The 11,975-nt window shown below is 45.7% G+C and overlaps 1 protein-coding gene across 1 annotated transcript in view; it reads left to right on the forward strand.

Annotated features, from left to right (window-relative positions):
* Positions 1-83: 83 nt before the first annotated feature.
* TOP3A (DNA topoisomerase III alpha) overlaps positions 84-11,975 on the forward strand; it is a 50,589-nt gene continuing 38,697 nt past the window's right edge. The window contains exons 1-5 of the mRNA XM_077449438.1: positions 84-210; positions 4,096-4,393; positions 6,424-6,483; positions 8,100-8,173; positions 10,787-10,862. Of these exons, the coding sequence (XP_077305564.1) occupies positions 4,202-4,393; positions 6,424-6,483; positions 8,100-8,173; positions 10,787-10,862 (402 nt within the window). The 5' untranslated portion in view covers positions 84-210; positions 4,096-4,201. The remainder of the gene's footprint in view (positions 211-4,095; positions 4,394-6,423; positions 6,484-8,099; positions 8,174-10,786; positions 10,863-11,975) is intronic.

Here is an 11,975-nt window from a genome sequence, read left to right on the forward strand (position 1 = left end):
CAGCCTCCGAAATCGTTCACAGCAGGGTGCGCTTGCCGTATAACAGCACCGCAAGGCATGCTGGGAGTTGTGGTCCGGCCGTGGTCACGTGGACCCGGAAGTGGGAGGAGACTGTGTACGGCGAGAGCGGAGGGACAATCCGAGGAAAAGGCGAAGCCATCGCGCGGGAGAGAGAAAGAAATCCAGGAGGGAACAGAGGATTTTTATAGAGTGTGTGTCGTTACAGCAGCACGGAGGGGGGAAGAGTTTATTATGTGTATAGAGATCGATGGGGTTATTATAGTGTGAGGTTATTGGGTTAACGCTGCAGGCTGCTCAGTTTATAGCTGATCTATATACTTTGCTGTATACAACTGCTGTGACTGAGGGGAGCTGGTTTGCTGGGGCTTGCAGTTCCTCGGGTGACCTGTCCTGTAGTACAGTGGAGAGTCTCATGACCAATATAAACGTATCACAGCGACGCATGTTGGCGATCACCACAAAGTGCATTGCATCATACATTCATCTGCGTTCCCATTCAATTTGATGGAAAATGCATCAGGAAGAAAAAAAAACGCCCAGCTTTCGAGTTCATTCATCCCTGCACCTGTCATTGCTGCCGCTTTGAAAAGTCTGCTGTGGCGGATCACTTTTCAGAGGCACTTGACAGGAGGCAACTCGGGTCGCTAGAACCCGCTGCAACCACCTGCGCTACGCACGGCTGCAATGCGGCTCTAATTCGCTGGACTGGATCGTGTATGTGACCCATGGTATAAATCTTTGCTGCACCGCAACCAGTGTTGCCACCTCATCCCGTTTAAACCCCAACACATATTAATTACACGGGTTCTGTGGCTGATTAAGGTGGTAATTAAAGGGGTTGCAAAGGTATTTTTTTTTTAAATAACAAACATGTTATACTTACCTCCACTGTGCAGCTCGTTTTGCACAGAGTGGCCCTGAACCTGGTCTTCTGGGGTCCCTCGGCGGCTGTCTCTGCTCCCCCCCACAAGGACTCCACAACTTCTTGCGAGCTCCCCTCGCATGATGTGGAATGCTTGCGGGCGTGCTGCAGTGATACAGCAGGCAGCCACAGCCGCTCACTGTATCACTCGGCCCGCTTCATTGGATGTGATTGACAGCAGCGTGAGCCTTTAAACTCACTTAGACTGCCCATACACCTATAGATTATCTGCAGATTTTCTATGGTCAGATGGAAAAAGTGGAACAGATTCCTCCATCTACGCTGAACTGTGTGGATGGAAGAATCTCCCACTGGCCCAAGCTTCCATATCTTGCTAGTCGGCCCCGCTGGCTCTCACAATGCCTGAACATTCTGATTGGGTGCAGGCATTGTTTAGGTTGAGAGCGGTGCCGGCTAGCAAGATACTGAAGCTTGGCCCAGTGGGAGATTCCTCCACCCACACGGTTTAGCATACATGGAGAAATCTGTTGCACTTTTTCCATCTAACCATAGAAAATCTGCAGAGAATCTATAGGTGTATGGCCAGCTTCAGTTCCTTATCGGCATTAAATTAGCCTCAGAAGCTGTGTAATTAATACGTGTTTGGGTTTAAAGGGATGAGGTGGCAACCCTAGCAGTAACATGGCTGGTGGTTGGGTTAGAATATCAGATTTTATTTTTATAGCTGTGTCCCCATTGGAGAGGTTTCTTCTGGCTTCCTGTATATGTACCAAGTAAGGATGAGCTCCGGCATGTTCGCAAAGCTCTCCAGGAAGTTGGCGCCAATGTCTCACTGCCTGTGATTAGCGCAGCGAGGCACCAACTTCCTGGTGGGCTTTGCACGTGGGCTGTGCAAACACGCCGGAGCTTATCCTTAGTACCAAGGACAGGAAGTGAAGGGGCATCTATCTGATGGGGACGGAGACACAAAAAAAAATGCAGCGACGGATCACTTTTCAGAAGCACTTGACAGGAGGCAACTTGTCGCTGTTTGTTGGAACCCTCTGCAAACACCTCCATTACACATAGCTGCAATGCGGCTCTTATTCGCTTGTCTGGATCACGTTTGGCACAGTGAGATGTGGTATATGTTTTTCGCTGCAGCAGTACCTAGTAACATGGCTGGTGGTACAGTTGCCACCTCATCCCTTTAAACCCGAACACATATGAATTACACAGGTTCTGAGGCTAGTTTAATGCAGATAAAGGCACCAAGTGAGTTTAATTACCACCTTAATCAGCCACAGAACCCGTGTAAATAATATGTGTTGGGGGTTTAAAGGGATGAGGTGGCAACCCTAGCTGGCGGTTGGGTTAGAATATCAGCATTTTATTGCTGTGCCCCCGCATTGGAGAGATTTCTTCTGGTTTCCTGTATGTGTGACAAGGACAGGAAGTGAAAGAGTATCTATCTGATGGGGTATGGTGACACAACAGCACAATTATTTAGTAGAGCTCAATCATCTGTCAGGTTTTTGTTGCTGTGTGTGTATGTTTTCCTGTATTTGCTGACACCTGCCCCTTATTATTTCTTGTCCTGGTGTCGCTAAGACAGGATGTGGCAGTAAATCATCTTAGTAAGGACACAAGATGGCTAAAAAAAAAAGACATGACAGCGCGGGGTCTTTTGGTTTCTCCTGCTGTTTCCTATGTTACTATAGAACACTATGGTGAAGTAGGGGTCATCTGGAAGAATCTTGGTGCCACAGCCCCTATAATCACAGTTGTGTTCTGTAGATGTGTAGGGGATGTCAGGAGGAAGCAAATCCATAGATAAAGTCTATTGAAATCCCAGGCACCAGGTCACCATGGCGACAAGCACAGTAATTGCGTCCTGGCGCCTGGGCTTTTGTCAGTCCATTCCTGTCGGTGGCTGCACTATGTGCTCTCTTTGCTTTCTCCCTTGCTGGGAGCCTCCAGCCGCTCACTCGCTGCAATAATCTCCCATGCACTTGCTGTCATTGGTTGCTAGGGCCACTGATGTCCTAGCAACCAATGACGCTTTAGTGTGACGCTCTGTGTGCACACATTGAATTCCTGTCAGCTGCGGCACAGCTGCACATTCTTTTTGTGTCATTGGTGTGCCACATTCAAATTGGTCGCCGAGCTGGCACTGTTTTGCTCTTTTATTGGCTGTAGAGGTGGCAGGGTGCAGGCTGCGCATTGATTGGCTAGGGGAAAAGTTGCACTTTAATCAGCTCCAGGAGCGGTGCCACGTGTTTTACAGAAGACGTGGCCGCCACTTTACCCAGTGTCTGAGAGAGCTGACAGCCACCAATATAAATCTCAACGACACCCAGAGTAAGGGACACTAAGCACAACAGTGGCATCACCCCGGGGGAAATATATTGTATATTACTGAATATCACACAGGCAGAGGCTGAAAGACACCTTGCCATATACATTGTGTATGGAAAAGAATGGCCCCCCCTTTTAAAATAATCACATTTTGTTGCTTCGCAGTCTGAATCGAAGACAGACACAGTTTTTGTTAACTTTTTTTTTTTTAGCTGGCTCCTAGATTGAAAGAAAATTAGTTGAGCCCTGTGTCATTGGTGTGCCACATTCAAATTGGTCGCCGAGCTGGCACTGTTTTGCTCTTTTATTGGCTGTAGAGGTGGCAGGGTGCAGGCTGCGCATTGATTGGCTAGGGGAAAAGTTGCACTTTAATCAGCTCCAGGAGCGGTGCCACGTGTTTTACAGAAGACGTGGCCGCCACTTTACCCAGTGTCTGAGAGAGCTGACAGCCACCAATATAAATCTCAACGACACCCAGAGTAAGGGACACTAAGCACAACAGTGGCATCACCCCGGGGGAAATATATTGTATATTACTGAATATCACACAGGCAGAGGCTGAAAGACACCTTGCCATATACATTGTGTATGGAAAAGAATGGCCCCCCCTTTTAAAATAATCACATTTTGTTGCTTCGCAGTCTGAATCGAAGACAGACACAGTTTTTGTTAACTTTTTTTTTTTTAGCTGGCTCCTAGATTGAAAGAAAATTAGTTGAGCCCTGCATTAAGGGTTGTGATACAATCCATGTGTGTGCGGCCAGCACTGGAGTCTGATAGTGGAAGCAGCAATGCTCAGTAACGTCAACTACTTAATATGAATATTGACCTCAAACAACGTTTTATCATTCCAGGTACATCTGAAATCCTTGTGCTCTTCAATCGTTTTCAAGTGGCGTTCCATGCACTGAATACAGCCATGACCTTTTCAGGGCCCAAGTACCACTTGCTGCTTCCGCGATGATTTTCCAAAGAAGTATTTTGACATTTAGCAGGTTTAAGATCTGGACACGAACCAGCATCCGTTTCTGCTCCGAAAAATCCCCAATCATGTCCCTTAGAATTCCTGTCCAGAAAGTCCTGTGTGTGGCGGAGAAAAATGACGCTGCCAAGGGGATTTCTGATATCATGTCCAATGGTAGGATGAGGAGGGTGAGTGTCACTTACTATGGCTGTGCTTTCCTGGAGTCTCTAAAATCCATAATAATTTTTGTATAGGTTTGTCATATATATAAATCGGTTAAAAAGGACAATCTGGCTCCATCAGTATCCATTTCTGGTCTCATTCAGTGAAAATTCTAGTTGTTTGGCTTTTTTCTGGTTAGTGAGTTGTTTCATGTAACAAGCGTTTCCAGTTAGAGGTCAACAGTGGCAGCAGTGGTTGTAAAAGCAGAACTTTTTTTAATTTTGTTTTATGTAATCTTTGTTTGAAAATGTTTGCATCGTATGACATATAAAAGACCTAAAACACAACACTATAGAAAAGAAGAAAACATACAAAAATAATCCTCGTTAGTGTTGGGCATATTACACAATGTAATGAATAGAAAAAGTATTAAATTTAACTTCTGCGTTTTGGAATCCTCCCCTCCCTTCGGTGTCACATTTAACCCCTTTTAGGGGGAAGGGGGGAGCATATACCTGTCTAATCCAGGTTTTTGCTCCCACCTCCGGGCATAGATATCCGCAGATATCTACGCCATGTCCGGCGCCTCCAATCCACCCCCTCCGCTGTCTTCTGGGAGACAGCAGTGACCAGGGGGATCACGCAGCATGACTCGCGCACGCGCAGTAGGGAACCAGGCTGTGAAGCCGCAAAGCATCACTTCCCAATTCCCTTAACAAAGATGGCGGCACCTTGAGCCGAGGGACAGATCAGATTCGGATGCCAACATAGCGGGCGCCCTGGACAGGTAAGTGTCCATATTTTAAAAGTCAGCAGCTGCAGTATTTGTTGCTGCTGGGTTTAAAAAAAAAAAACAATTGGCAGAACTCTGCTTTAATGCATTCTATGCATGGCAATAAAAACCCTTCTGTGTGTAGCACCCCCCCCCCTAACAATTACCTGAGCCTCATCTCTATCCAGCGATGTCCACGAGGGACTCTCCTTCTTGCTTGGCTGAGACACAGCAGCGCCACTGTTGCGCCCGCTGCTGTCAATCAAACTCAGCCAATCAGGAGAGGGTGGAGCCGAACCACAGCTCCGTGTCTGAACGGGCACACGGAGCTGAAGCTCGGGTGCCCCCATAGCAAGCTGTTTGCTGTGGGGACACTCAACAGGAGGGAGGGGCCAGGAGCTCCAGCCAGGGACCCAAGAAGAGGAGTATCTGGGCTGCTCTGTGCAGGGCAGGTAAGTATAACGTGATTGTTATTTTAATAGAAACAAAAATTTGACCTTCCATTTTCTTTTGGGGTAACCAGTTCCCTGAGGTACACAAATAACCTTGTGTACTGTTTCCCAGTTTCTGAGTATGTAGTGCATCAAGTAAGGGCAGCAACAATCACTCTACATGACCCCTGACTTTCAAGCCGAATAGTCAGTCTAGGGCAGTGATGGCGAACCTTGGCACCCCAGATGTTTTGGAACTACATTTCCCATGATGCTCATGCACTCTACAGTGTAGAGGAGCATCATGGGAAATGTAGTTCCAAAACATCTGGGGTGCCAAGGTTCGCCATCACTGGTCTAGGGCTTGGTTCACACGACTGCGTCCTGAAAGTCACGCAACTTACAGAAATCGATTCCTCCATCCATGCTAAGACTGGATGGAGGAATCTCCGCTGCCGTCTACTGTGTTTACCCGAACAATGACTGCATGTGATTGGATGCAGCCACTGTTTGTCTGACAATATTCCACCCAGCTAATTTGATTTTGAAACTGACTTTTGTTGAGCCGGGTGGTGCTGACAGGGACACCCACAGCTCAAAGTTTGGCTGATTCAACAGAAATTATCCAAAATTTAAGCTGCGTAAGAACAGCTTTAGGAAGTAATTCTTCTTCTCAGGGCAGTTAGAAGGATTTGAATATTCAAAGTCCAATAGTGATTGGTTCTTTTTAAGTCACATTCCAAATTCCTACAATCCATATAATTTTAGCATAATTAACAATTTAGCAACTGCTTAATGTATTGTGTTCTAACTTTGTAAACTGAATTCATATTTATCTTTTAAATGCTGACAGAGAGAAGGATTTTCGAAGTATAACAAGATCTATGAATATGAGTATCATTTGTTTGGAAAGGTGAGTAGTGGAAATGGTAAATGTTTTCATGCAGATTAATATAAAGAAGTCAACACCACAGAACATAGACATTTTATATAGAACAGCCTTTCTCAACCCGGGTTCCTCCAGAGGTTGGGAGGGTTCCTTGAACAATGGCAGAGCCCAAACTACAAGGGTTACCTGCTCATTTAGTATTGAGGATTAAAGAGTAAATACCTACCTTAATCCTCGCATTCAGTAGGATCCCTGTAGCGCCTAGACCTGTCGGTAGCCTGCTCTGTAAAGCTTGACTGGCACTGTTTGCACTTCAGCCTCCTCAGGGTTAATGTACCTGTATTTTTTTTAAAGCGGGAGTCCACCGGGACTCCGCGTTTTTTTTTTTTTTTTTAAAAGCCAGCAGCTACAAATACTGCAGCTGCTGACTTTTAAATAGTGACACTTACCTGTCCAGCGCGCCCGCGATGTCGGCACCCGAAGCCGATCGCTCGCTCGGCTGCCGGGTCCCGCCGCCATCTTGGGTATGGGAATCAGGAAATGGAGCCTTTCGGCTTCATTTCCCGGTTCCCTACTGCGCATGCGCGAGCCGCGCGGCGCAATCCGCGCGGCGCAATCCGGACGGTCCTCGCTGCCTCTGGGAGCTGTGTGTTTCCCAGCAGGCAGCGGGGCACTTGCTGAAGGGGGCGGGCGCTTGCGGAACGGGGGCGTAACCTATGCCCGTTCCGCAGAGAGCTAGCCCGGAAGTGGGTGCAGTTACCTGGATTATCCAGGTAACTGCACCCCCCTCCCCCCTGAAAGGTGCCGATTGTGGCGCCGGAGGGGGGGGGGATTCCGATGAGCGGAGGTCCATTTTAGGGTGGACCTCCGCTTTAAGAAAAAATCCACTGCAAGGGTAAAAGCGCATTTCTCCCCTGACCACCAATGAAAGAAGGCATTTCTTTCTCCTCTGACCACCAATGTAAGGGGGCATTTCTCCACTAGCCACCAACGCGAGGGGGCATTTCTCCACTAGCCACCAACGCGAGGGGGCATTTCTCCACTAGCCACCAACGCGAGGGGGCATTTCTCCACTGACCAATGCAAGGGGGACTGACGACTGATGCAAGGGGGCAGTTCGCCACTGACGACTGATGCAAGGGGGCAGTTCGCCACTGACGACTGATGCAAGGGGGCAGTTCGCCACTGACGACTGATGCAAGGGGGCAGTTCGCCACTGACGACTGATGCAAGGGGGCAGTTCGCCACTGACGACTGATGCAAGGGGGCAGTTCGCCACTGACGACTGATGCAAGGGGGCAGTTCGCCACTGACGACTGATGCAAGGGGGTATTTTTCTATTGACATCTGTTTTATTTTCATTTTTTTTTTTGCGGTTGTTTTTGTTTTGTAATTATTTCTTACATTTCAGAAATGATCACTGAGAAACATGTAGTATAGTAGATGAGTGGTTTAAAAACTCCACAGTGAGAGTGAAATACACTATATTATGCCGTATTCTTTGTCTACTTTAAAAATGTTTGCAACTGGTCTTGATAATATAACATCTTTCAGCAGGGGTTCCCTAAACATTCTTTCAAGGATTCCCTCGTAGTAAAATAGCGATATCATTATAACGGGTCGTGTTTTGATCATTGCAGGATGTGTCAGTCATCATGACCTCTGTCTCTGGACACTTGTTGGGGATGGATTTTCAGAGACATCTCAAATCCTGGTGGGTATTCATTTATTCCATTTGAGGACGTATAACTGGCAGAGTTTCCAGTATTCTTTACAGGAGATTTGTAGTCTTATAGATTTTTAGATATCTGTCAACGTGATTCGCTTTAAATTTATGTTTAGCCAGAACTTTAGGTTTTCCCCAACAGGGAATGATTAAAACTCTCTTGTTGGTTTATTGCTGTCTGTGTCCTGTTGGGGAGATTTCCGAGATCTGTCCAAATTGAGAATTCTCCTACTAGGACAGGTGTCCCCATTGGAGGGTTTCCCCCTCGCCTCCTGTTCTGGTGCTAACTATAAAATGTTTGATTTCTTGTCGGTCACAATGGGCTCAGAAGAAATATACCATAAAAATCTGGCAGGAGTTTTAATCCCCCCCCCCCCCCACTATATATGTTTACAGTGTTTGCCCATGGCAGTACAGAGAAGATGACTTTTATAAGCTCCAAACTGATCTGGTTGGCGCTTACACAGAACTTGGAACTCTTCCCATTCTCTCTTACCTTTCTGTGACAGCACTGAAGCCTGGCAGTTGGCCCAAGCAACCTGCGCTGCATACTGATAGGTAGGGGAGAGGGCCACGTGCTCCACGTATACATGTATGTACTGGGTATTTCACAGTGCTAAAGGAATTTATGCTTACTGCAGGAGTCTACCCTGGGTACACTTAGTTTGTTGGGGCTTACCCAGGATTTGTCCACTTGGACCCAAGAGGTCACATGCTTCCCCATACCTGGGAAATACCCATCCATTGGACCTAGGGAGAGACAATGGAGCATAGATCAGGTGTATACCTTGCTGGAGGATGGGCTCTCAGGGGACACTTTCACATTAGCCTGAATGGGCAAAGTGCCAGTAAGTGTCTCTCTAACTGCTTGCCGACCGTATACAGTACATATACGGCGCCAAGGTGGCTCTCCTGTGCAAAATCACATACCTGTATGTGATCTTGCACTTCTGGGTCTGGGGCACACTCCCGCAGTGATTGGACACAACAGGAGCCAATCAGCGGGTCCAGATGTCTACTGAGCTGCCGAGAACCGCAGATCTTTCCCGAGAGAAGCAGAGAGGCGGTCTGCCAATATAAACAAGGAAAATTGCTGTTCTATGGGAAGGTAGTGATCCTGTGTTTCTGCTAAGCAGGAACACAGATCTCTGCCTTCTCACAGTACAAGCACCGCCCACACAGCAAGCACGCTAGGAACACATTTAACCCTTTGCCCCCAATGTTAACCCCTTCCCAGCCAATGTCATTAGTACAGTGACGGTACATATTTTTTTAGCACTGACCACTGTATTGGTGTCACTGGTCCCCAAAAAGTGTTGTTGTCCGATTTGTCTGCCGCAATGTCGTAGTCCCACTATAAGTCGCTAATTGCTGCCATTACTAGTAAAAAAAAAAATAATTAAAATAAAAATTACATAAAAATATCCCATAGTTTTGTAGATGCTATAACTTTTGCACAAACCAGTCAATATTCGTTTGTTGGCTTTTTTAATTTATTTTTTTACCAAAAATATGTAGCAAAATACATAAATTTTATGAAGGTATTTTATTTATTTTATTGGATGTGTTTTATGGCAGAAAGTAAAAAATATTTTTTTTGTTTCCAAAATTGTCAGTCTTTTTTTGTTTGTACCACAAAAAAGAAAAAACGCAGAGGTGATCAAATGCCATCAAAAGAAAGCTATATTTGTGGGGGAAAAAAGGAACATACATTTTATTTGGCTACTGTGTCGCACGACCGCACAATTGTCACTTAAAGTACTCTTAAAAATTCTCCCTCACCCCTCCTAACACATATTCTGACTAATCTGTGTAAGAAAGATCTGTATACTTTTTTTGTAGTCCGCCCCGGTTTGGTCACCTGATCAACAATGTGGCTGCAGGGGGGAGGAAAGACTGCTAGACAATGGCTAATAATGCCTGGGAGTGTGTGATATCACCAATAGGCTTCCTATGGCCCATCGGTTGCCTGGGAAAGGTTGGTCAGAATAGGAGGGGGGGGGAATATTTTTAAGAGTAGTTAGGTTTTGCCTGGAATTCTGCTTTAAGTAAACCTGCATTAAGGTAAAAAACACTCCACTAACTATCCCCCCCCCCCCCCCCCATAAACCTGAGCCTGTCAGGGATCCAGCACTGTGTCTGGCTGCAGTCTTCTCTCCCTTTTCTTTCTCTTCTCACAGGGACTCGGGTAGCAGCAGGAGCCATTGGCTCTTGCTGCTGTCAATCAGATGTTCTGAGGAGGGACCGGGGCTGAGCACGGCTCCATAAACACCCACAGCTCGGGACTGAGCATGCACGTGTGTCTCCACAGCAAGTGACTTGCTAAGGCTTCACACAGAGAAGAGGAGGAGCCAAGAGAGCTGGTGGGGGACCCCAGAAGAGGAGCATCTGGACTGCTCTGTGCAAAGCCATTACACAGAGCAGGTAAGTATAACATGTTTGTTATTTTAAGTTAAAAAAAGAAAATCTAGACTTTACAATTGCCATGACATCTCACGATAGATGACCATTAGATGGAGTGTGAATAAATCTCATATCTTAAAATGTTAATTTCCTGAAAAACCTTTAATGTACATTGCTTCCTCCCCATTTATTTTCCAGGCACAGCTGTAACCCAGTGTCTCTTTTTGATGCCGAAGTTGAGAAGTTCTGCCCTGATGATATGGTTAACATCAAGGTAAACAAGAGATGGTTTAAAGCACTTTCCAGACAAATATATTAAACCGCTTAACCCCTTCCCGCTGACTGTAGGCATATGTATCCTCACAGAAGTGGGTCTCTTTCCGTGGGGCTGCATATATGCCCATCTCTCTTTGCGCTCTGAGCTCAGACACTGGGCTGTCCCCGAAAGCCCTGGGTCTTATACTAACGATCAGGAGTTCTGGGTCACCTGATCGCTGTGATGGCCTCTGATTGGCTGTCCAAGTGATCCGAAACTGTGAGCCTGTCCCTATAATGACTTCCCCTTCTGAAATGGAAAGGAAGATATGTTGTATCTTTCTCTACTTGCAGGAGATAAAGCTGCACGTAAAAAAAAAAAAAAAAAATGTGGGGGAAAAAAATGAAAGATAAAGGAAAAAATAACAAGATCAAGGTTTGCCAGGGTTAGTGTTGGGGTCAAAGGTCACAGCATATTTTGGGTAGAATAGAAGAAAAAAAAAAAGTTTAATTAGTATCCATGTCAGTGGGGTTGATTTACTAAAAACAGATCCACTGTGCAGTCACTGTAGATCTGAGGGGAAGCTCTGCTGATTTCTATCATACAATCATGTACAAGCAAATATTCTATTTAAAATTTTTCTTTCCCCCAGATCTACAGTGACTGCATTTCCAAGTGCACAGTGGATTTGCCTTTAGTAATTAAACCCCATTGTTTTACGCAGGATAAAAAAAGTGTGCACCGTTGTTTCTGGGCCCCCCTATGGGCACAAACAACAACTAACATACACATATGTGGTATTGCTGAGATCGTAGGGAGCAGAACTTATTTTAGATTGTTCTTTGAAAAAATCATTTTTTTTTTTTTTTTTTTTTTATCTTTTCTGGGCCAGTTTTTCTTTTGAATATAATAACAAAAAAAATCGGGACATACCATTACCATATACCACCAAAAGAAATCCCAATTTGTCCTGAAAAGAAAAAACGTGTATCCAGGTGGATTATACCACCTGGATACACATGTGATGTACAATTTTACTAACACAAATCAACGTTGCAAAATTGTGTTTCGGCTTTAACATTTGTATTACCCTGACAAGGGGAAGGGGTTAAATAAGTTATGGATTTGCTT

This window comes from Lithobates pipiens, unplaced genomic scaffold (assembly GCF_037356315.1).
Source record: "Lithobates pipiens isolate NorthernLeopardFrog02 unplaced genomic scaffold, aLitPip1_a1.2 Scaffold_22, whole genome shotgun sequence".
NCBI lineage: Eukaryota > Metazoa > Chordata > Amphibia > Anura > Ranidae > Lithobates > Lithobates pipiens.